This window comes from Pan troglodytes, chromosome 17 (genome assembly GCF_028858775.2).
Source record: "Pan troglodytes isolate AG18354 chromosome 17, NHGRI_mPanTro3-v2.0_pri, whole genome shotgun sequence".
Lineage (NCBI taxonomy): Eukaryota > Metazoa > Chordata > Mammalia > Primates > Hominidae > Pan > Pan troglodytes.
In genome coordinates, this window is record NC_072415.2 from 66,969,014 (window position 1) to 66,995,334 (window position 26,321).

General features: G+C 38.6%; 1 protein-coding gene across 5 annotated transcripts in view; it reads left to right on the top strand.

Annotated features, from left to right (window-relative positions):
• The window catches only part of WDR7 (WD repeat domain 7), a 377,397-nt gene that overhangs the window by 257,586 nt on the left and 93,490 nt on the right, over window positions 1–26,321 (top strand). For all 5 annotated transcript variants that reach the window (XM_009434062.5, XM_009434059.5, XM_523934.7 and 2 more), the window contains 2 exons: window positions 14,086–14,272; window positions 25,944–26,061. In XM_009434062.5, the coding sequence (XP_009432337.3) occupies window positions 14,086–14,272; window positions 25,944–26,061 (305 nt within the window). The remainder of the gene's footprint in view (window positions 1–14,085; window positions 14,273–25,943; window positions 26,062–26,321) is intronic.

The following is a 26,321-nucleotide window of genomic DNA, read 5'->3' on the forward strand; positions in this document are numbered from 1 at the left end:
AGGAAATATTAAAACCATACACTAGCCAATAAGGTATGAGGCAACTAATTGCTTCCTGTCCGTTTTGAAATTGCTCAGCCTGGAAAAAGATAGCACATATTGATTTACTGTATAGTAAATGTCCCATTGTTTCTCCCCCTTTAACATCCAGACACACACACACCCTACCATACATATGTACATGGCAGTAGCGGCAAGAGCTGCATATCTTGACAATTTCTTCCTTCAAACTTATATAATAACAAAATTAGGATGGAATATTTTCTTCCTTTGTAAAAGAAAATTGCATAGAAGTATTAAAATGTTCAAAAGTGAACAGGAGTGTAGTGTTATAAATTCATGACATGTTTGTTTAAGCTCAAAAGATAAACAAGTTCCCAAGGGAAAATAAATATTTCCTGATAATGTAATCTCAGTCTGTCATATATGTTAGTAGCTTCTATAGATATGAATATATGATATTGGAAGCAATGTAAAAACTTAGCCTGTATTTGATAATTTTGGGGGAAGTTGATATGAAGATTATGCAGACTCAAATGGTACTCTCCAATGTGGTCTTTCACTCTATTTCAGAAATGGCCCACTAATCTAGAGAATGAAAGTTTTAGTCATATGATATGGTATGTTTTCACTCCTATATAGATTTTTGTCCTGCTGTTTGTGATTTTTCTCCAAGCATTTAATTTTTTTTCAACATAGACTTTGAAATGCTAGTTGTAATTGTCCTAAAGCCAAATCAGTAAAATTAGTGAGAAGTTCCAAAAACATCCAGATTTTGTAAAGCAAGCTTCTCTAAAGGGTAATCTCATGTAAACATATAGATTTCAGAAGTACAGTAGCATGTTATGCTTCTTTTTTTTCTTGAATGTAAATTATCTAAGATTTTTAATTGTCTGTGATTTCAGTTTCTATAGCTCAGATAGTCGGGAATTCATATTATAGTATCTTGTGCTTTATCTTGAAAGGATCAGCGCATCCTTATTTGTAGAAGGGAGAGTATTTTGTGATTGACGTGACTTTTCCTTTGTCATATTCTGTTACTTAAAAGTTATTGTGTATCCTTTTGTTAAAAAATATTTCTTTGGAAATATATTTGCCTTCCCTCTTTGTTTGACATTGACATCTCTTCCAGAAAGAGCCCTGCTGCAGATTTTCATAGAGCTTTGTTGAGGCCTGTCTTGTAAATACACCAGCACCCCTTTCATCCCAGAATTCTGAGTGTGGGCTTGCTGCTGTGGTCAGGCTGCTGTTTACTGGCGAGTTCCCATTAACATAGCCACCACTTCTGGGTTAGATAATGGACTCAAAGGTTAAGAGCAGAGGATCTCAACAGCTCCAATCAGCAGGGCTTTTCCAGGGCTAATTACCTCTTTACTGCGCTGACTCTAATGTGACATGTTTATTGCCTTAACTAACAACTCATTAGCTTAGTTGATGTTTTTGTCAATATTAATTCGTTCATTTAAGCCAAGTCAAAGCTTAAACAAAGATGTCCAGACTGAGAAACGGGCAGCAGAGTGACTTTTGTTTGCTCATCTTTTTTCCCCCTTACTCAATTTCAATAAAATAAATGTGTAGAAAGGAAACATTTGAAGTGCTTGTATTGAGAATGTCAGTATTTGTCCATTTACCAACATGTAAAACAATTCTGAATTTATTTCTCCTACACTTACTCTAGTATCCATATCACAGTGTACTGAGTATTTAGTGTCCACCAAGGGCATACTTATCTGGGGTCTTTGACTGTGTATGCGTAAAGGGTTAACACTCAGCAATTCCTTGTTCCAGTTGAGTCCTTTACTGTGGTTATTAGAAAAGAGATCAAATAATTTTTCATATGATTTTAATCTCCACTGGACTACCTATAAAATCACTTTGAGATTTATCTTGTAATGATAGCTTACTTAATTAGCTTATGTGAATTATTTAAAAGAAGAGACAATTATGAAGTTATAATGAAATACTTCTTTTCAGTTTCTTGCCATATTTTTGGTTGACATTAATGGCATTTCTTTGGAGAATGTCATTGTTTGGGTTTTATGTACTTTTTAATAATACTTTAATTCTTAACTCTCTACATTAGCGCGAATGGATAAAAAACTGAGCATGAGCCTTTGACTGAGTGGTAAGTTAATCACTTTGGGGAGGTACATTGACACCATCAGAACCCTGGAATCTATGTGGCAAGCCCCCCTTCACGGATGTTTAATGGTGTATGGGTGACCAGAAAGGGTGAAGATGCATTCCTGTAGAAATCAGAAGTGAGTGAGTGAAGCTGGAGTGTTAGGTGAGTTTTATCCCTGGGAAGGCCGGAGACTCACTCTGATTGGTTGATTCCTGGAGGTGGTCAGGCCCAGAGGAGGCTGATAGAAGCAATGGATAGAACATGGACTGCTACTTTATTTTTAGTGAGAAATCCGTGTCACATAAACCAGAGACACTCATATCCATTTCATCCACCGTTCTCTTCCTATAGAAGGTTACATGAACACCAAGATTAACATCATGATTAATAAGTGATCTCTGAATTGAGCTCACTGCACCAAATTATCAGTAGCCATAAGAAATCATTGTCACAGGAGATCTATATAATTTTGTACATTCTATACTAAATACTCTGACTAAATTTACCTTCTCTGCTTTCTCAGCTACCATTCTTTCCTGAATTTGCTTCAACCAGGCTTTCCTGCCTTTTACCCTACTAAAATCTTTTCGTGAGTTTACCAGTGGCTTATAAATTGCCAAATCCAATGAGTGATTCTCAGCCCTTGTCTCAGGCTCTTGGTAGCATATGATAATTCCAACTATGTTAAACCTTGACACTTTCTTCACTTGTTTTCAGTGACATCATCTCCTGCTTTTCAACCACCTCATTGGCCACTTGTACTCAGTCTTGACATTGCTTTTCAACCTGTAAAAGTTCTTCAGTATCTACATTAATTCTGTAGGTATCACATCCAGTTCCATGGCCTCTGAGCCATCTGTACATGTATTTTTAGTTTTAATTTAAAATTTTTTTTTTTTTTGAGACGGTCTCACTCTGTCACCCAGGCTGGAGTGCAGTGGTGTGATCATAGCTCACTGCAGCCTTTACCTCCTGGGCTCAAGGGATCCTCTTACCTCAGCCTTCCAGCTAGCTGGGACTGCAGGTACACACACCATGCCTAATTTTTTGAAGAATTTTTTGTAGAGACAGGGTCTCACTTTGTTGCCCAGGCTGGTCTTGATTGCCTGAGCTCAAACGATCCTCTCACCTCAGGCTCTCGAAGTGCTGGGATTACAAGCATGAGCCACTGTGTCCAACCTAATTTTAAATCTAGTGCTGGTTTCTATATTGGTCTCCAGATTTGTGTATCCAGTGACTTAGCTGACACCCACCCTTAAATGTTTGATGCGTATCTAAAGTTTGAAATGTCCCAAAACTAAACTTTGGATAACTGCCCCTTGCTTCAAAACAACAAGAGGAAACTCATCTTCTCTCTTATTATCGTTTTACTAAATGTCACCACCATTCACCTAATTGTTTATGCCCAATTTTTGAGAATCATACTTTCTTTCTGTCATGACTACATCTGAACCCTAAATTAATCCTGTCCGCTCTATCTTTAAAAAAAATGTTTTTAATCTAGAATTCAGACAAGAAACAGTGGCTCATGCCTGTAATCTGAGCACTTTGGGAGGCTTAGGTGGGAGGATCACTCAAGCCCAGGAGTTTGAGACCAGCCTAGGCAACAGAGTGAGACCCCATCTCTACAAAAAAAAAAAAAAAAAAAAAAAAAAATTAGCCCGGTGTGGTTGTGTGCACCTGTAGTCCCAGGTACTCAGGAGGCTAAGGTGGGAGGATCGCGTGAGCCCAGTAGGTATAGCTGCAGTGAACTGTGATCACACCACTGCACTCCAGCCTGGGTGACAGAGTGAGACCCTGTCTCAAAAAATAAAATAAAAAATCCAGAATTCAGACAGTTCTCACTACTCCATGACTCCTGTTATAGTCCAACCCCAGCATTCTGTCTTGCCTGAGCCGTTGGGAGCCTCTCAGTAGGCCTCCCTAATTTTACTCTTGCCCCACTACGGTCTATTCCGTACACAGGACCCAGCTGCTTTCAAGTTGAAAGCAGTCTGCATCACTGTCCTCCACATAACCTTCCACAAGTTTCTCATGACACTTAGAATAAAACCCCACATTTAAAAGGCCCAGCATGATCCATCCCGCAGCTACCTCTGTGACTTCATGTCCTACCACTCTGCCTTGTTCACTGCCATCCGGCCACACTGGACGTTTTGCTGTCCCTCAGAGATCCCAGGCAGGCTCCTGCCTCAGGGCCCTTTGTGCTTCTCCCACAGATACTCACACGATTCTCTTTCATCTCACTCAAGTCTTTGTTCAGATGTCACCTTCTGCAGAGTCCTTCCCTGTCTGTCACTTTCTAGGATCTTACTCTGCTTTATTTTTCTTCACAGCACTTAGTGCCACTTGATATATTTGTTTATTTGGTTTGTATGTCCCAAATAGAAGATGAGCTTCAGAAGAGCATAGACTTTTGTAAATCTGCACTTAAAATAGGGCCTGGTACACAGCAGGCACTCAGTAGATATGAAATGAATAATAGGATCATTCAGCTAATAGGTGCTCGAGCTAGAACTGAAACCTGGCTGTTCTCTTGTCTGTCTCCCTTCCTCCCTCCTTCCATCTCTTTCACTCATGCCATTCAATAGTCCTCCCGCTTTTGGGAAGGGGATATAGAAGTGTTCAGACTATTCAATTAAAGATTCAGTAGATTAATGGATTTTTTTGACACCTCTTTGACCTCATAAACATCTGTTTCTGTTATTTACTTCTTTATTGCTGATCCCCTGACCATCAAACAATCAGCACTTTTTACCTTCCCTAGGTAGAAGAAGGCTACATGCATTAAGTAACATCCTTTTGCTTATTTATAGGAAGCTAAGACTGTCTCCTATTTTGGTCTGCCATCCAAAATACATTATACCGAAAGCAAAATGAGATTAAATTTCCCTACATGACACAACTTAATTTGAAATTCAGCAGAACAGAAAAAAATGTGCTTTAAATCAAAGAGAATTTGGATTTTATACTCTTCTGATTATAGGACAGGAAATAGCTAACTACTTTGAAGACTGTTTTGATTAAACTGATGTTAATGAATTTTAAAATATATTAAATTAATTTCTTAATTTAACAGTTATTGTGTGCTTTCTATTAAAAGAAATGACTTATTTTTATGCAGTACAGGATATAAAAAGTTTGAAAGCAATTTTTAATAATTGCATTAACACAAAGCTTCTAGTTATAGAAGTGTTTCTTAATTATTCCATATTCATAAATAATGGGTATCTTGGAATTATTTTTAATTAAATCAAGGATGTGTATAAAGCAAAGGAATAGAATTCTAGATGGCACTGTGCCATCCTTGTTCTTTGATGGACGTTAGCAAGTGGGAAAAGGCTTCATTCACTTGGTTACACTTTGAAATAAGTGGCCAATCATTATTAATTCATTTTGCACTCATTGTAATGGCATAAATCATCATAAATTCATTTGGTTTAAAGTGCATATAATATATTCTCCCATAGGGAATTTGGTTGTAATTGAGCTATTAATTAAAGTATTTTTAAAATATGACCTTTTTCCCCTTCTTCACTATTCAGATCCGGCAACCTGCAGTGGCTATGTCTTCATTGATGATTTTCTTTTAAGTATGAGGAATGAAATTGTCTTAACTAGGCCAGTTGACTAGCCTAGGGGGGGACCAAAGCCCGAGAAAGTAGTTATTTGTGTTTCCTACCAGCAGACAGCAGTAATACTCATGAATTATCCCTCAGGGGTGTTTGAAAAATTCTCTAAAACTATCTGGTTTTGTAATAATTCTATTAAGAAAATGTTATTCTCGCTAGTAAACATGGTTTGACTCGTTTTAATTTCTAATCCTAAAAACTCCTCTCTCTGGCCAATGGTCTTCTGTTAGCATTGGTTGCCATTCAATCCAAGTTCCCTTGCCTCTAGCGAGGGACCCTTTGTCATGGAGGAGTTCTCCCCTCCTCCTTTCTGTGTACCATCCATCCACATTTTCCTCCATCAGCCTCCTCAGTAATCCACTGCCTGTCACTGTCTTCTAATGGGTGTACTGGCGGTTTATGGGGGCTTATGATGGCTGGTTCTAGAAACTTCCTGCGGGTAACCGCAGATTCCTATGAGGTCTTTGGGTTTAAGGGAAACATCAAGGGAAAACTTAGACAAAAATTTTTTTTATTATATTTTAAGTTCTAGGGTACATGCGCACAATGTGCAGTTTTGTTACACAGGTATACGTGTGCCATGTTGGTGTGCTGTACCCATTAACTCGTCATTTACATTAGGTATATCTCCTAATGCTATCCCTCCCCTCTCCCCCCACCCCACGACAGGCCCCAGAGTGTTATGTTCCCCTTCCTGTGTCCAAGTGTTCTCATTGTTCAATTCCCACCTATGAGTGAGAACATGCGGTGTTTGGTTTTCTGTCCTTGGGATAGTTTGCTCAGAATGATGGTTTCCAGCTTCATCCATATCCCTACAAAGGACATGAACTCATCCTTTTTTATGGCTGCATAGTGTTCCATGGTGTATATGTGCCACATTTTCTTAATCCAGAACTTAGACAAAAATTTTAAAAAGGAAATAAAAATTACAAATGGAAGGCTGGGAACAATGTCACTAGTTTTACAACTTTTAAAATCCTTAATTATTTTGTGCCATTTCTGCACAAATGGAAACTATTTTTTTTTAAAAACTGCATGATTAATATCTCAGTTGCATCTGTGGTTATAAGAAAATAAAGGTGTGAGGCACCTCTGGTATTCTATTAGTATACACCACTGGCATTTTACTGTTTGTGTGTATGTGTGTATGTGTTTTAAATGAATAAAATAATTCTAGTGATTAAAAGAAGTCCGTGTTCTGTTTGGGAGGCCCGAGGCAGGTAGATCACGAGGTCAGGAGTTCCAGACCAGCCTGGCCAACATGGTGAAACCCCCTCTCTACTAAAGATACCAAAAATTAGCCAAGCGTGGTGGCTCACGCCTGTAATCCCAGTACTTTGGGAGGCCAAGGCAGGCGGATCATGAGGTTAGGAGTTCGAGACCTGCCTGGCCAACATGGTGAAACCCTGTCTGTACTAAAGATACAAAAAATTAGCCAGGCATGGTGGTGCACGCCTGTAATCCCAGCTACTTGGGAATCTGAGACAGGAGAATCACTTGAACCCGGGAGGCAGATGTTGCAGTGAGCCGAGATCGCGCCATTGCACTCCAGCCTGGGCGACAGGGTGACATTCCGTCTCAAAAAAAAAAATTCCGCGTTCTGTGTGTCTGTTGTTGTGTATATGCTGTGAACTGAAGGTCCTACTATCAGGTGTAGTCCCTACCCTTATTCTAAAGATGTAAGAGAGGAAAAAAGTGAAATAGCAATATAAAAGTGTTATTTATCAAACAAATTATGCTGAAAATGATACGTGATGCTTATAAAAATATGTAACTATATTTCTTTATAGTTAATGATGTGTTTTCCTATAACAGGCATTCAATAAATGTAGCGTGTGTTAATAAAATGAGTCTGTGCTTTGTGATAGGGATAAATAAATGTTCCAAAAAAGAAATTCATTAAGCAATTCTAAGTAATAAGAGAGAACAAATGTGTGTGCATGCATGTGTGTGGGTGTGTGTTATGGCTTTTAAAAGGGCTAACCATTATACGTAGCCAGATACTACAAAAGTTTTAAACATTGGCATTTTTCACTGGTCGGTTCATGATTGAACAATATTCATCTTGCTGGAGCAACAAGTTACCCATAGTATAATACTGTCATCTATTTAGCCACAGCTTACATAGGCTTTATTTTGCTCTCTTTGCCTCAGTCCTTTTCTCCTTTTTAGCATTTTGCTGTTACAGCAAAGTGTAAATATTTTCTGGCAGCTTTGCTCTTTCATATCACCTCATAGCACCTTTAAAAAAAAAGTACAATTAAAGTTGGGACTCTTAAGAAATGTAAAAATTTGATATGAATTAATAGCATTAAAATATGAGCTATTATTATTCTTGACAGCATAACAGAATTCATTTCTCAACAGCCAGAGGGTCTAAGTTCATTGTGACATATCCAATGCTGGATTTTAAGTGTTTTCTGCTTTTTAAAGGATTTTGTTTCATTTTGATTTGTCTTCTAGTGTTCTGAGTCTGTCTGCATTTCGGTAGTTTATTTGTACATTTGGCCTGACATAACAGAGGTGGTGCTGAGATGTTACACACTAAATTCTCACTATAAAGCTGCTGCAGTATCTCTACTGCTCACCTAGCTTATAGGTAAGAAACACCACTGATTTGATAGCTTAATCTTGAAGATGGCCCCAGATTGACATGAATAATGCTGAATTCCATCTTGTAACAAGTTGAGTTAGGAGTCTCTTGACATTCTCAATAAAGAGTCAGTGACTAGTAAAAGGTCTTACTGCTTGTGTTACTTATATAGAGAAGGTGCTCTTTAGTTCCCCCAGGATAGTAAATTTATTACAAATGGCAATGATTTCTAGTCTTTTGGATATCATAGACTAGTAAAATTTCTAAAAATAAAATGTGAGGGCATGTATTAGTACTATTTCAATTTTTTTATTTTGTTTTTTATAAACATTAGAGAATACCACTCTATTAAAAAAATGTATTCACCAAAAAAAGTGATAAGAAAATCATCTCACCGAAATAGTAAGACCATACCTCAGAATAAGCACTCCTTTACATTGAATAAATATAGCTTTATGAAAAAACTAAGTACATTGTTTATATTTTTCATATTTCACCATATAACTGGAAACTTTGCCATTGTCCAAGACAAGTTTGTAGCAGACTCTTAGAAATTTCTGACCTGTGCATAATTTTGACTGTGCTAGGCACATATGGTATAAAGTAATTTTCAACATTTACCAAAGCAACAATTATATATTAAGTTCTTATTGAGTATAAAGCACTGTGCTAAGCCTTAGGCCAAACATAAAAGTGTTTTTCTTGAATGTCATTTGGCCCAGGGAACTTAACCTGTTTAGCAAGTGTGAAAGGTAAATTAATAAATAAATAAAAATAGCTTTAAGCAATAGAATAAACGCCAAAAGATAGTATATTTGTGTTTGTTCACTGTGTGTGCAGTATTTGCTATATTAAAAGGAAAAATTTCATTCTAACATAAGCAGGGAAGATGCAGTAGAAATTGGTAGCTACCTACCCCATACAATTCTCCCCTTCCAGGTCACAAAGCCTCAGTTTTGTTGAAACTGGCAATATGTACAGCTGACAAACTGCATTTCCCATCCTCCCTTGAAAGTAGGGAATTATTATATGGTATAATTCTGGCCAATGAAATATGTAATTAGACCTTAAAAGGAGCTGGACTTAACTGACACATGTCCTTTTGTCCTTCACCCTCCTCCCACTTCCTGCCTGGGAAGTGGATGCTGTGCTGGATGTGGAATTAACCATTTTGTGGCCATGATGCAACTAAGTTAGAGAAAAGACAATTACAGGAACCTTGGTATTGTTATCTGTTGCATCAGTGACAAAAACTCATTGTTTGAGAAAAGATAAAACATTACTTCATCTTCTGTTTTGGGGAGTTGCTCGTAACTCAGCTGAAATTATTTCTGAAGGAGGAGAAAGTGGACTTGGGATTGGTTGTAGATGTAGTTCTGAATCCATAGTTGGTAGTGTCATGAATACAGCATGTTCACAAGGATATAAATTGTGTACTAGTTATTACACATTGTTGGGGCCACAGAGACCTCAATTCCTTACCCAGAGCTACACCTAACCACTTGTCCTCCATGGTTCTGTTATCTCATAGAACATAGAAATATACCAGATTTTTCTAAAGGTCTTTCCATTCAGAAATTCTATGATTCTAATTAATCCCATTTGGCTGGGGATGAGAAGATCAGAATTAAAAGGGCATTTGCCCTTTTCTAATCACATGACACCTCAAATACTGATTTTTTAAAAATGAAATGTGATCAGATCTCTCCTTTGCTTAAAACTTTGTAATGGTTTTTTATTATCACCAGAATAAACAAACTCCTTAGCGTGGCATATAAGGCCCTTTGTCCTGGAGCTGTAATAACCGTCTTGCCTTTTGTTTCACTGTTATACTTCATCCCCCCGCCCTCTTCTCCCCTTCACCTATTTATCCCTTCCCCAACCATACATACACACAGTTTCTAGCCATGTTTTACTACATGTAACCCCTTGATCTTGCCATGTTCCCTCTTATTTCCTGGTCTTTACACATGCTCTTTCCTCTGCCTGGAATGTTTTCTTTCCCTTCTCCTTTAACTGGCTAATTCCTACTTATTTTTAAGGTTGTGGCATAAAGATCACCTTCCCCTGGAAGCCTTCTTATAGCCCCCAAGATGAGGTTAAGTGCCTCTGTTAAGCTCTGTCTTGATAGCTTGTGCTTATAAAAATTATAACGCAATGCACAATATATTCAGATTGCCTGTTTGCTCCTGTTTCCTGAATTATAATAAATTTCCTTAAGGGAAGAAACTGAGTCTTGTTCTCTTTTTTCCCCTAGCACATAGTAGAGTATAGCAATTTGCAATTCATAGGTATTACATGAATCTTTGAGTCGATGGGTTGGCACCAAATGCGAAAATCCTTGACTGAATGCCAGGCCAGTTAGCTGAACTTTTTAATACCGTCACTGGAGAACCTTTAAGAAGGGATTGGTGTTGATGCTCAATGGTAGCATCATTCCCCACCTTGCCTTCTCAGTGAGATACTGTGGAATAGTGGTCCATTTATATCAAATAAGGAAATATTTATTTTCTACAAAATTAGATTCTATCTTATACAGATTAAAGTATACAACTTTTACTCAATACCATCTGTTTAAGAAAAATTATGGGAGGCAAAATTCATAAAATTCTGTCATGAGACTTTATCAAAAGGGAAGACCTATCATTATCTTAATTTCAGCATTTGGTCCTCTTTGATCCATGTTGCAGAGCACCTGTGTCATATGGAATTATAAATTAGAAAACCCCTAAATTAGAGAATACAATATAAGTTAAGAAAGGAATAAATGAAAGGAATAAATTTAGCTATATCTTTCTATTATATAATATTTTTAAAGGCTGGTTTCTTAATATCAGCATAAAGAATAGATGATTAAGAAGTTTGAAGTCTTAGGCATCCCAGATTATTCCTTCAGAACATCATTGTCATTAATGCTAGTAGCAGAAAAGTAGTATGCTTCCTATTAATCAACAAGGCTAGAAATCAAAAGGTTTAACTTGAAAATCCTTTTTCACTTCTGTTATTTACATGTTTTATTTGGGAAAAGTTGTTAGAGATAGATAGGGAGTTTTAACATTTGTACATCTTTGTAATTCCAAAACAGCTCCCTGAAAAACAGGAAACATCATACTCTTACCAGTAGATTTGAAATTTGTGTGTACAGTAGCCCATTTTCCTCTCTCCTTTTAATGCCCTCACATGGCCTGCCAGAGCTGTAAAAACTGCCCTGCCAAAACTGTAGGGATCTTTACTTTATGTTACTTGGAGACTATAATTTGAACTAAAGAAGGAGAGATGCTGTAGGGGAATTTTACTTATGAGATCATTGAGTGAAATAGAACATGATTTAAGAGAAGGGATGGTGGTGCTCTAGGGGCCCTGTGTTTTCTGCTGAGCCACACATTCTCACAGTGAGGCCATGCTTGACAGAGGAGCAGCAGGCACTCTTGTGGCCCTTGTAGAGCCAGGGTCTTCTGAAAGGAGGGTCTTTTGAAAGGAGGTAGAAAAGGAGAATGCTTTTCTGTCATTTCATCCAAGTGCAAGTGATCAGTTCCCCTGTGCTGTCCTTCCCACTTTGTCAGAACAGTGGTGGAAAATATCAAAACATCGACCACTTATTGTTTATTTTCACTCTCAGGAAAAAATTGTCCAGAGTGGTGAGGAAGCTTCCTCTAGAGCTCCCAACACAGAGGCCCTTAGGAATCAGTAAGGCCTCTAGTGTTGCCTGTATGCTCCCATCTGTAATGAATACAAAAATGGTAAAGTGCCACTAAGGAAAATGATGACTGAAATGCTGTAAAAGATTGTACTTAGGAAACTTTACCTCCTTTTGCAATATTTAGCAAGGATTCACCTCCAGGGACCCTTATTGCTTAGATTGGAAGCCATGGCTGCTGGTGTTTCAAGATGTCTGCAGAGAATAGCAGCTGGAGTTTTTCTATAGCTCTTACGACTTCCAAGAAGTAAAAAATAAACAGGAAAATGGTAGATAACTAGACATTTTGAAATATCATTCTGACAAACTGGGGCAGGGAGCTGTATTAGAAATATTCTGACAGTAAAGGCAGACCTATTTTTCATTTATGTAAATAATGTGTGCACTGTGGTTGGTGGTTTAGAAGATGCAAAGTTATGTGAAACACAGTTTCTACCCTCAAGGAGCTGACAGACTTACTGAGGAAAAGGGAAATGCTCATATTTAAAAATATGAGCATTTCATGTGATAAAAGGACACATATGTGCTGGCAGAAAATAGAAAAATGTGTGTTACCTTTTTTAAAGGAGTTTAATATTTTTCTGATCCAAAAGTAAAACATGAAGCTTTACATATTATAATTATATGGTTAAATACAAAAGTAAAATTTACAAATACACATACGAAATATGAATTTTGGGATGTTGTTTAGTTTACTGCAGGAATTGTTAATCCACAATCCATGGCCGCCTTGACATTCTTCTGCAGAATTTGATGGGTATGACTGTGTGTGTAGTTTCCTGGGGAAAGGACTGATGGCTTTCATCAGATTCTTAAAGGGTTCCATGACTGAGAAGAAATTCAGAATCACTACTTTTCAGTGTATCCACTGACTCTTATCCTGGCTTTACAATACTCTTCCCTTCTCTTCCTTTCCATTTCAATCCATTCTCATTTAACAATTGACTATAATATAAAAATTATTATATACTTTTGTTGGTTGGATATGTTGTATTAAAGTTTATATGCCATTTTCTTCATTTAGAAAAGAGCCATGTTTAATAGGTATTCAGAATAAGCCCAATAGTATGAGAAAAGTCAGGCTCAGTGAGTACCTTCCTAGGCCTGCCCCCGATAAGTTATGGAACCGTGGTTAATTCCCTGTCTTAAACCTGAAGCATGTGTTCCTTTTAATCAGTGTACTGTACTGTTCTGTGACTTAGGAACTATTTTCTTTCTTCCCCTCAAAAAACAAACAAACAAAAACTCTTCTAAATTACAATTGGCTTTTCGTAACCCCTGCTGGTTTTCTTTTTTAAATGTCAAAATGCCTTCTGAAGTAGATAAAGTTTTGTGGCTTAATAGCCATTAGACGTAAGTACACAAATTGTCAGCATCATCCTCAACATAAAGGAATACATGTTCATTAAGATCTAGGTCATCTTACCAGATTTAGAAATAATATTGAACTATTAACACGTTTAACAAAATCATATGAAGAGCTTACCACACACTTGACATCATTGTACTATATCAGTACATACACCAGAATATAGAGGAAAATAGATGCTTTAGGAGGGAAGCTTTTTCAGACTACATGTTCTACATTCTCCATCCTTCATTGCAACGCGCCTGTAATGAGAGGTGTTACTGAGGGGGAGTATTTTACATATGAACTGTGTTAGATGCAGAAGAAAGGTTAAGAAATACCACATTACATTATTTGAAACCATCTCCACTTTGCAGAACCCTGAGTTAGGGAGAAACATTGTTTGGAATTTAAGATCACTGATATGTTTTGAAATTATATATACTCATTTACATATAATATGTAATTAAAACACTTTAGAATATGGTATAAAACAATATAGCCTAACTTTTCTCTTCAAAGAATGTGGCTGAGCAAACCATTTATCCAAGATCTTGTGTAGTCTAGAGGTTCAATACCTTTTTCAGTTAAAAAATCAAAAATGGATTATATTTTGAAAGTATGCTTCAAAAGAAACAATTACAAAAGTAAAATTCCCCTTTTGCTCTGCATTTTGTTCTATAATTTCAGGCAAGGCACTGACGTTTCTTCTGCTACAGCCTCCAAGCCCCAAACTTCCTCCACACAGCACTATCCGAAGAACAGCCATTGATCTGATTGGACGTGGGTTCACTGTTTGGGAGCCTTACATGGATGTGTCCGCTGTTCTGATGGGGCTTCTCGAACTTTGTGCCGATGCCGAGAAACAACTTGCCAAGTATGTGTGGATTCCGGTTAATTTAATTTGTCACTGTTTTTTGTTTTAGGGTTTTTTTTTGGTGGGTTTATTGATCATTCTGTATAGATTGTGCATGTTTAATAGATAAAAAATACACAAATGTTTCAATATGTGAAGTTTTGAATATGGACAATGAAAAGGAAGCATGTTTCTATAATTTTAACACAATCGGGGTTTAGCCCTGAGCCTGTGAATGATATGTGACATAGTTTTCCAATTGTATTTGTTATACCGTGAAGTATTACTCACTAATAATAGTATAATATTGTTTATAAGGAAAATGATATATATATTAAATACATAATACTTGATCAGAAATGATTATGGCCAGCATACGTGGCCAAATTGGGGAATTGCTCCTCCACACTCATATTAGCTTTTAAATCAACTACGTTGAGGTTTCACTTAAACACAGTAAAGGACCAGCCATGAGGAGGTGGCAGTGATCCAGGGAAGCAATGATGAGAGAGTTCTACAAGAGGAAGATGAACTGAGGGAGCTGCTAAAGTCAAATAGGTGGGAAACACACGTGGTGACCAACTGACTAGGATTGATGGGGCAGGGGGTCCTATTGGTGGTGGAGATTACTGTTGGTTTGAAAACTCAATCTCCTGATTCCTGCAAAGAGTTCTTTTGTTTCCTTTTGGTGTATAATACACATATCATGAAATCTACCACTGTAGCCATCTTAAAGTCTATAATTCAGTGGCATTAAGTATAATCACAGTGTTGTGCAACTGTTACCACTATTTAGTCCCCACAGAAGTCACCCTGAATGGAAGCCCCATGCCCATTAAGCAGTCCTCCCCTGTTACCACTTCAACAGGCCCTGGCAACCATTAATCTTCTGTCTCTGTGAATTTGCCTATTCTGCATATCTCATATAAACAGAACCATACAAACTGTGGTCCTTTGTGACTGGCTTCTTCACTGACATGATGTCTTTCAAGGTCCATTCATGTTGTGGCATATCATAGTGCTTTGTTGCTTTTTATGGCTGAATAACATTCCATTCATGGTTATATCACATATAGTTAATCCATTTACCTGTTGATGGACATTTGGGTTGTTTCTGCCTTTTGGCTATTGTGAATGTAGCTGCTATAAACATTTGTGCATAAGTATTTGAACACCTGTTTTCATTTGAGTAGACATGTAGGAGTAGAATTTCTGGGTCATCTGATAATTCCATGTTTAACTTATTGAGGAACCACCAGACTGTTTTCCCACCAGCAGTGCACAACAGTTCCATTTTCTCTACAGCCTCGCCAACACTTGTTTTTTCTTTCTTTCTCTCTTTTTTATTTTTTTAGTATAATCATCCCAGTGGGTATGAAGTGGTTGGAATTCTTGAACTGTCCCATAATGCCTCCCTTAACGAAAATGTTACCACCACTTGGATTTTCTCAATGAATGGTATTTCATTCTTGTCCTTGTTAACTTTTTTTAAGAGTAGAGTTCTTAGCCCTTTGCTTTGCCATTCCCTTAAGTTCTGGCATGCTTTGGGTCCATAGTTGTCTACTGACTGCTCTATGCTCAGGAAGTAGAGACCAGAGAAGCAATTGAAGGCTAGAATGGAACTCTGTGGCTTTGTCTACAGATTGGGCATTGCCAGCGTAAAGTCCCAAGAAGATTGGTAGAGGACATTCATTTCAAACCTAAACAGCTGCTGCCTGCCCCCCAGTTACCTCCTATCATACTACCATGCATCCTAAACTTTACCTCAGTGTCTCCCTAGCCGTATGCCCTCCACCAAATTACTTTACCTCTCTGTATCTACAAGTTGGGGCTAATTAAACTACCTGTATCCTAAGATATATTAAATGAGCTTATATTTGCAAATTGCTTAGAATAGTGAGCATATATTAAGAGGTGAAATGTCTTCCTATGTGGCAGAAGTACTGGTGGTACTGGTGGTGATGCCATTGTTAGGTCCTTGTATTCAGCAGATCAAGAGCTGCCTGACTCTAGAATGAGCAGTTTAGCATAATGGTAGGCAGGATAGTTTTCTGGATACAGGAGGCCTGAAGATTCTCAATGGGACTTGAAGGATTAGGAGGCAATTTGAGCCCAGGAGTCTGTGCCTATAGTACGAGGCAGCTGGCCTTTGCATGAAGCTCTAGAACATCTTTTCAACCTCTGCCCTCCCCTTGGCTGCAGCTGCCATGTGCACCCGCCACACATCAACAGTGTTGGCTTCTGCTATTGCAGCTCTCCTGGTTTGTCTTGAGAAACATTCACATTTTTCGATTGTCTGAAATTTTGCTTTGACTTAATTTTGGAGCTTATTTTTAAATCTGATCAAAACACAATTTCAGTAGTATACACTGTTTTGTTGCCTGGGAGGAGAAGTGAAGGGCTTTTATTCAGGGTTAGTATTTAATATTTTGTTTGATTTTGTTTTTAAAGAAATTTACATTAGGCTTGTACCAGCAAGCATAAAGATGTGCTTAGGTCTTATCTACATGTAGTTTGTCCACAGACACAAACACTGAAGTTTTCAGTAGGCAATTTAAATCTTGCTATTACATCCTTTTCTGGCATGAAGATTAGTATGACTTTCTGTACACAGCTCTGAATAAATGAATGTATCAGCATGTAGCCTTGAGGAGTCCAATGTAATTTTCATCATGATAAATTGCATAATAAGCAAGAAAATGTTTGCTTATTAATCTATAACAAGATTTAGATGGAAAATGGCCTGTTACATCCGTGACACACTCGGCAGAGGGTGCAGAGCCTGAGATGGTGGGAAGTGGAGCAGCGATGTGTGCAGAGGGTTAAGTGTGGATCTTACCCTTGTGCTGCCCTGTTGGGCCGCCCCTTTTTGTGCCTGATTTACTGTGTACACAGTAATGGTGCTCAGCTGCCTTGCTTCTGTCTGTGATGTTAAGCTTGCTTTATGAAGAAGCTTTTATGTTAGGCCTGTGCTTTTTAAAATTTCAGTTCACGTTTATTGAAAAAGAAAAAAAAACATAAGCAGTGTTTCCTACTTGCTTCTTATTCTTGTGAGTTTATGAGGGCAGGGGTTTTGTGGAGGGGCAACCAATCAGGTCCCCTGCCTTGTCTAGAGAACACATATCATGGCAGAGTTCCCTTTTGCCTCTCCCCCATGTCCCGACATCTCCTGCTGAGCTGACTCCTAAGAGGTCTCCTAAAACACTGTATATGCCTCGAGATGAAGAGGGTATTTTCTGGCTGGGCTTGGTGGCTCATGCTTGTAATCCCAGCACTTTGGGAGGTTGAGGTGAGAGGATCGCTTGAGCCCAGGAATTTGAGACCAGCCTGAGCAAAACAGGAACACCCCCCCATCCCTAAAAAATAAATAAATGAAAAATTAACAGGGCATGTGGCATACACCTGTGGTCCCAGCTACTCAGGAGGCTGAAGGGGAAGGATTGCTTGAGCCAAGAAGTTCAAGGTTGCAGTGAGCCATGATCGAACCACTGCACTCCAGCATGGGCAACAGTGAGACCCGACTCTTAAAAAAAAATTGAGTATTTTTCCAGAATTGGTTACCCCTTTATTTTAGAAACATGATATGCAACTTTACATCTTTGAAATCAAAATATCTACAGTTGTTTTCTAATGTTTTCAGATATTTTGCCAAATTTTAACTATTAATTAATCAAGCATATTGTATAACTAATATGCGAAAGGAACAACATTAGGTTTTCTCTGTAGTTGCAAATTTGAATCAAAGATCATGTCTTCAAGACAGTTGCAGTCTTACAGGAAAGACAAGATCTGCCCCAAAATAACCATGATGCAAAGTGAGAAGGAAGGTAAAAAGTATAGACATTCAGGGCATAGTGAAATCAATCACCCTGGGTAGCCAGAGGGGATGCAAGGAGGGGTTTCATTTGGATCTGTCATTTGAGTAGTTATGAGGAGAGCGGGGGAAGGACAGGGGCATGCGAAAGAAAGGGGTAGGAAAGCGCAGGCATGCCAAACATCTGTGAAAGGAGGAAAATGCTATTTTTAGCTAATTTTATTTGTTAATTTCTTGTAGAACTTAAACTGGGATTCTCCCATGTAAAACTGAAACACAGTGGCTGGACGTGGTGGCTCATACCTGTAATCCTAGCACTTTGGGAGGCCGAGGTGGGAGGATTGCTTGAGCTCAGGAGTTTGAAAACAGCCTGGGTAACATAGCGAGACCCCGTCTCTACAAACAAAAATAATAATTACCTGGGCATGGTGGCGTGTACCTGTAGTCCCAGCTACCAGGGAGGCTGAGGAGGAAGGATCGCTTGAGTCTGGGAGGCCAAGGCTGCACTAAGTGGTGATTGGACCGCTACTCTACAGCCTGGGTGACAGAACAAGACCTTGACTCTAAATAAATAAATAAATCTCAAACATAATTTCCTTCCCAGTTATCTCAGGGGAATAGATTAGGGTCAGATAAAGAATTGGTATGTCTTGACTTTATGAAAAGATTGTTGCAGTGAGTTTTTTCTTTGTTTTAGCACCTATCACATAGCTAGCCTTGTGCAGGGATATAGTGGCCTGGGATGCAGTCCTTCTATTGAATGCTTACTACCTATGAGCTTCTGTGCTATTCAGATCTCCAATGTCCTCAACTTGTTTTAGAGAAATTCAAGAAATAGGCATTATCATCCCCACTTTGCAGATGAGAAAAAAATGAATCTGATAGAGAGATGCTGCCTCTTGTCCAGAGTAACATTGTAGTTACTGAAAAAAATAAGATTCAAACCCTACTCTAGCTTATTCCAAAAGCCAAAGCTCCTAATACTGTGTGATCTTGCATTCCAAATCTTAACATCCACAGAATTAAAACGATTTGTTAAAGTACATAATCAGAATTTTCAGTGTACTTTAGATTTTTAAATATGTTTAATATAATTATTTTCAGCTGGACATGATGGTTCACACCTGTAATCCCAGCACTCTGGGAGGCTGAGGCAGGATCACTTGAGCCCAGGAGTTTGAGACCAGCCTGGGCAACATAGTGAGAACCTGTCTCTACAAAATTTAAGAAATTTAAAAAACTACAGGAGCATGTAGTTCCAGCTACTTAGGAGGCTGAGGCAGGAGGATCACTTGAGCACAGGAGGTCAAGGCTGCAGTGAGCTATGATCATACCACTGTACTCCAGCCTGGGCAACAGAGCAAGACCCTGTCTCAAAAAAATATATATTTTCATCAAAGATTTTGTACCTTCTAGATTGTAGAAGCCTTATTTACACATCAGTAAACTCTTGAGTGCTTGTGTCATATATTATGTGTTTATTCTTATTTACTCATAACATTTGCCAAGTGATTTGCACACAATAAATGTTGAATAAAGTCATGGGATTTAAAGATTTTCCTTTTAGAGATGAAAATCTTTTCAACATCATCTGATCCAGTATCCCTAATGTGCTATTAAGTAAAAATAAGGTTTAGATTAAACAACTTGGCTGAGGTCACAGTGGTACTCTAAGAGCCAAGACTGTCACTCAGGTTTCCTGACTCCCATCTTGCAGCTCCTGTACCATACGGCTATGCCACCCTTAATAAGGTGAGTGATTCACTGGTAAAATCTTATGTGAGGAAATTTTTAAATAATGGGGATGGACTGTTCATTCATGATGAACTGTTTAAGAGAAAATTGAGACTGCACTTCATTGGAATCATAGACTGAGCCATCCCCAGCTAATTGTGAGAAAAGTAGAAACATATAGTATTATCCTTTTTATGCATTCATAATTTTGTTAGATCAGCATGGTCATGTACATATTGATTGATAACATGATAGAAACAGCAGAAAATCCCACTATACTAAGGAGCAGAAAAATTCTGCTGCTCTTGGAAGCCTAGACTTCCATCTCTCTAAGTTGTGGTCTGTGATTTTGATCCATTTGCCTCGTTCATGTGGCAGGGCCTTTACTCTGAAAGAGAACAGTGGAGCAGTGCCGGCCCAGCTGCTGAAGGGGCCGGGGGAGCATCACATACTGCCACAGCTGAGGGACATTAGTGAATTACAGACTGCCCACTGCTTTTCTGGGATCATCACAGTTTACCAAACATTCAGAGAGAAGCATAAAGTCACTGGAAACCACACATGCTTTGATGACACACAGATAAGTACCATATATTAGAAAGATTCCTTTTGAACTACATAGAATGTGAGAAAAACATTTTTTGTATGCTAGCTCAAATCTCAACCATTCTTGAATTTTGGGGGTGAGGAGTGGAGACAGAAACACATCATGCAAACACTAAGATGCTTTAGGATTCCATATTTAAGCTATTCATATTTTTCCTGTTTCTGTGAAATTTATTCTTAACAGAAAATTTATAATCTGAGGAAGCCATATAAATAAATCCTATTAGCATAGTTTTTATTCACTGTAATTGTATTTAGCATACAGGAAATAGATCTTAAAGATACACATTTAAGGGAGGAATTGCCACCTTTGGGTTTAGGAACTCAATGCCACCTGCGAGTTGTGAAATAAAGGTACAACATGACAGAGGAATTGAAGATATCTTGTGAAATTGAGGACAAATATTAACATACCTGTTTAGCCAGGAAGGAATAAAATGGGAATACCAGGGGCTATACATTAAGTATGTGTTTTTACAGTCATTTTAGAAGTCTTTGTTTTTGATGTGGCCTATTTTCATTACCCTGTTCCTATTGACCAAAATTTTCAGGCTATTCAATGAAAGTTTATATGTCTCCTCCACCGGCCCCCCTGGAATATTCTCTTACATTATTCCTTAATCTGACAGCTGATAAAGTCTGACAATTTTAGATCATGACATTTAACCAAAGTGTTCTTACATGTAACTTTTGAAATGCTTTCACCACGATGGAGTGAGCTTTAGAACAGGATGAATGAGCAGTTCTGTGAAGGGGGAGCTCAGGCTGCGTGGACTATTTTTCCATTCATATTTTTATTTAAAATACCTGTCATCTCTGATATTTCATATTGAGTGTGTACACTGAAATGCTGAGTAAAGCAGAGAGTCTGTCATGTCCTCTTTTTTTTTAGAATAAAGAGAACCGAAAGACCCATCCTGTAAACCTGTGTAACGGGTGATCCGCATAACAGCCAGATAGGTGGGATCAGATGAAACAAATGCGTTCCATATTTACACTGCAGTTTCCAGAATAAGGTTGACACTCCTTTAATTTCAAACCTCTGATAGTATGGTCCTTCTTCATTCAGATAGAATCTCACATTAAAATATATCACACAGACAATGCACTCTTGACTTTAAAGATAACCAAATGCAGAATTAGACTTCATCTGTTGGGACTACCAGATCAATTGCTTTGACTTCATTGCCTGGTCAATTCAGTCCAATAGCTAGCTTAAATGATTTTTTTTTCTGCCTGCTGAATTTGCCAGCTACTTCACTTACTGTGTAACTATGGAGCTACCACCATGTCCAGGGGCTGTACTGGGCACTTTGGGGAGTTACACAGAATTGTCAGGCATGTTTCAAATCTGTACAGAGTTCATAATATAAAACTAATTAGTAAGGCCTGGCAGAATGTGATTTAGTATTAGGGGCCTGGAATAAACGGGGTTTGCTGTTGATTATTTTTGTTTCACTAGAAGTCAATGAGTGCTATCGTAGTTAAGAGAATACCATGTGGGAAGACCAGAATTGAACAGAGAGGAGGGAGGAGACTGCACCAATGGGGAAAGGGCTAGAGGAGAAACATTAGCAAAATACTGGAATAAAATAAAGGAACAGACCTTTAGGGACCAGCTTGGAAATTAGCCTGACTTCAGGAGCATTGGTGTTGAAAAGAGTGAGTTGAAAATTAGGGAACTAGATTATGGAGGGTCTAGAATCTTAAGCCAAGGTGTTTAGAGTTTTTCCTAGAGGTGGTAGAGAAGGCTACTTTTAAGTAGGGCAACCAGGAAATAAAGTTGGTGCTTTGGGAAGATGACTATTATGACGGTGAATTGAGTAGACTAGAGGAGGGACACAAGGTTTCTCCCTATGCCTTGACCATCTCTCTACCCTCACACATACAGCCCCCCGCTTTTGCACTGTGGATGCCATACCCTCCAGGTCACTGCAGAGCCCTGACCTCAGAGCTGTAGAATTATCCACATTCTGCAGTCCTGTGCTCAGACTGCCGGACACCAATGGAGAGAATCCCTCAGGTGCGCACACTGATGCCTCTTCAAAAGTGCTGGCTCTTCCAGCTTCCACTGAACTCAGTGGGCAATAGGTTCACATGTCTTTGATTCGCTTCCTTCCCCCTTACCCTATAGCTTCTCTTCTAGACCCACCACCCAGCACCAAAGCACCAACCTTTATCATTTTTATGACTATAGGAAGTTTGCTGATTCCCCCAAATTTACAAGGCCATTTGTTGACATGGGGGAAGGATGATGTGTGGCTAGGCCTCTTGGCTTGAAGCGGCAACGTGCTGGTAGTTTATCTCATTTTCCCTTCACTTTGCTTCTTTTTATGAGAAGCGTCTTTGGTCAGAAGAAGCATTTATTGTACATATAATAGAGGAGCCGGCAGGGCTAGTTGTTTTTGTATTTGTTACCTCATTTAGTCTTCTTGTCAGTGCTGTGAAGTAGATATTTTAATATACCCATTTTACAGATGATGTACTTATTCAGTCCAGGGTGGCCACAGGACACAGCATAAGGGTAAGGGGAAACTATCCACTTGTCACTGTGGCATGAACCCTGAAGATCTGTCAACTGACCACTCCCACACTCAAGTGCACACATGATTGTATCTCTTCATTCTGGGTGTGCGTGTGTGTGTCTGTGTGTCTGTCTGTCTGTCTGTCTGTCTCCCTCTCTTAGCTTCTCACTAAACATTTCCATGAAAAGAACCAGAGAAGGGATGGAAGCGAGAACTTAGAGGTAATGGTGAGTTTGCTATGATCCTGCTTATGTTGGTTTCCAATGGCAAGGGGTCCCAGCAGCACACAGCTGGGGACAGACTGGACTTCTCTGGATTCTAGGAGGACACTGTAACTCTTGTCCTGCAGAAGCCAGACCCTTTCTCTTAGCACCTAGGGAGCAGTATATCCATGGGGAGGGCAGACAGGTGCCCAGAGCCATGAACTACAGCAGGAGTAACACCTTCCCTATTACTGTATTTCTCATGACACAGCCCAGCACTTTGGGCAGCAGGATCACTACCACACATATTTATGTTTCAGATGCAATCCTCAGTAGTTCACGAGCCTGGTTCAGCAGTGTGTTGCCAATCCCACACCTGTGAAGTTGGTCATTTTTGTACCCACACATAAGACTTCTTATTTAGCTGAGTTTGATCTTTCTGATAACTCTGTAGATCTTAGTTCTGTTTTGTAATATGGCTGCTCTCCCTTACAATTTTATAACCACACCAACTGATAACTGTGCCTCCTGTATCTTCATTCAAACCATTATTAATATTGAATAAAACAGCTGAAAGCTAAGTATTTTATAACATATCACTAAAATCTTCTCTCAAAGATGCAATCTAACCATTCATCCAAAGCCACTGAGTTTAGTCACATTACTGATTCAGTAATCCAAGTAACCACAGTATGGTCACGCCTCTCCCCCGTGTATTGTCTCCAAAGGTTAGCTGTCCTGAAAGACATCCACAACTACCCAGCCTGTCACTTAAGTTCTTGGACCCGCCTTCTCACTTGTAAATACCTGTATCAACCACTTCATAGGGATATTCTGGAGCAGATGCAAAGGGCATGAAATGACACAGGAAAGCCTGGCTTTCAACCTAGACCTTGGGCTCTGCACCCAGTTCTTCCTCTGTAGCGTGCCTTCCAGATCTAGGAGGGGCTGCCCAGGAGATGGACATTCCTTTTCCCTGGCTGACTGCTTGTCAGGGATGTTGCCTGGGAAATCTTTGCCAACTCCAGCATTCTGTGATTTTATTGATTTTCCCAAACTTGATTTCATTTTGTGTAGAATTATTCAATTAATGTAACATTTTGATTGTTTACAGCCTTGCAGTATCATCAATCCCTATTCATCCACATTGATGGATGAAAAGAAGCATCACAGGGTATCTACATGTAGTTTAATTGGCTTTTGTATTGTTTAAAACTTGACTTAAAATTTGGGTTTATAATCTGAATTTTATAATAAGTATTAAGCAGTCTAGCCCCAGCACTACTCACACAGTAAACATTTCTTTCACTGAATTTGCAGTTAGCCACGTTTAATCCAGAAAAGAAACTGGCCAACTGCCCATCCTGCTTTCTCGCAAAACACCTCTTTCCAGCTCCTACTGGGACCCAAGAGCATCGGGCTCTTCCATGGCAGGGAGGTGGGGAGATGCCCACCGATGCCTTCTGCTTGTGCATTGTTCAATATGTGTGCGTTCTCTCAGCTCACATCTTTCTTTTTAGTGTTAAACATCCAAGGAAAACTCTCCATACTTCTGTTTTCTGAGCCCCTGCTTCGTCTCTACCCTCCGTATGGGAAAAAGAAGAGAGACCGTTATACTATCAGTCAGAGATTTCTGCAGTGTAACAGTCACAAAGACTTATAAGCAGAATTTCCTTTAACAATGAAGAGAATGCCTACGTAATTTTTATTTTCAGCTACAAGTTAAAATAATGGTTCTTAGATCAATTATAGAGAAACCTGTAAACTTTTTGAGAATTTTCAGTAAACACAATCCAGTTTACATATAAAGCACATAGACTCATTTAATTGGAGTAGGATAAGTGTTCATATGTCTTCAAATACATATTTAAATTTAAAAATATTTAACTCGGGAAACTATAATTGTATTCCATACTGAGTAACAAAATACTCCTTGTATACAGTTAATGGGCAGATCACGTGCCACATTTTAGTAAAAGTCTTGATACTGTTCCCAGTGGATTATATATAATATAAAGGAAGCTTGGAAACAAGAATATTGATATTTTCATGTAGTAGAGGTGGGGAGTGAATATAGCATCACTCTCCTATCATGACGCTGGCATTCTCGGAGTTTGGGAAGATTTATTTCATTGTGTGCCTCATCTTACAAATAGCCTGGACAACATCATGCCATCCCTTCTTTACATAAACAGAATTAGATCAGTTAATAGAATTTTTGGCATTAGTACTAAATAACTGTTGGTGGAGCATGCTGTTTAGTAGATTGGTTCTAAAAGTACTAAACTGGGGTAAACCAGTGGTACTAAGGATATTTCAAATGAAAAATAATATACAAACAAAAAATAATTTTGTCATTCTCAGTACTTGTGACAATTTTATAGACAGGAGTGAATCTTGACTTCCTTTCAGATGTACAACCTTACAGTCTTTTAATATGGCTTTATAAATAATTAACTATTTTTAGGAAAAATTTGAAAATATTCAGCACAATATTCGTTCTTACCTCATTTTGAGCTTTGTGATATGTATTCAGTACTAGTTCTTGATAATTTGTTAACAAGGCGTTTTTAACACTTTGGACAGATGCACATACTGTTTTCAGTCTTCACGGTTAATTATTCCATTTTGTATTTGATGCCAGAACACCCCGACTCCTAATCACTGCCCATTGTTGCAAGTCCATTATATTCTAACTGTTTGAGTGCTCCCATTGACCTTGAACTGACATTATAAGCTGTGTCTAATCTTTTCAGTCCATATTTCTAATGCTTCTTTTCTTTTTTTCCCTTTTTCTGATCCCTGTTTAGCATCACAATGGGGTTGCCTCTGAGCCCAGCAGCTGACTCGGCCCGCTCTGCGAGGCATGCCCTCTCGCTCATTGCCACCGCCAGACCACCCGCCTTCATCACCACCATAGCCAAAGAGGTGAGCGGAACTTCTCAGTGTGCTCCATCTTCTCATTTAGAGGAATTATTTGATACTATAAGCTGAGGGTTCATATCCACAAATCCCCTTTACAGTTTATTCTAGAACAATGCAAGTTAATAATTTAGTACTGAAATGAACACATGTGTCTGTGTGCATGTACACTGAATTCCACGGTGTGGTGCATTCATTGCTTCTGCTTCTGTATTCATTTCTGTTCTCAAAGTTAATTCACTTGTAAATATTTGACAATCATTTTT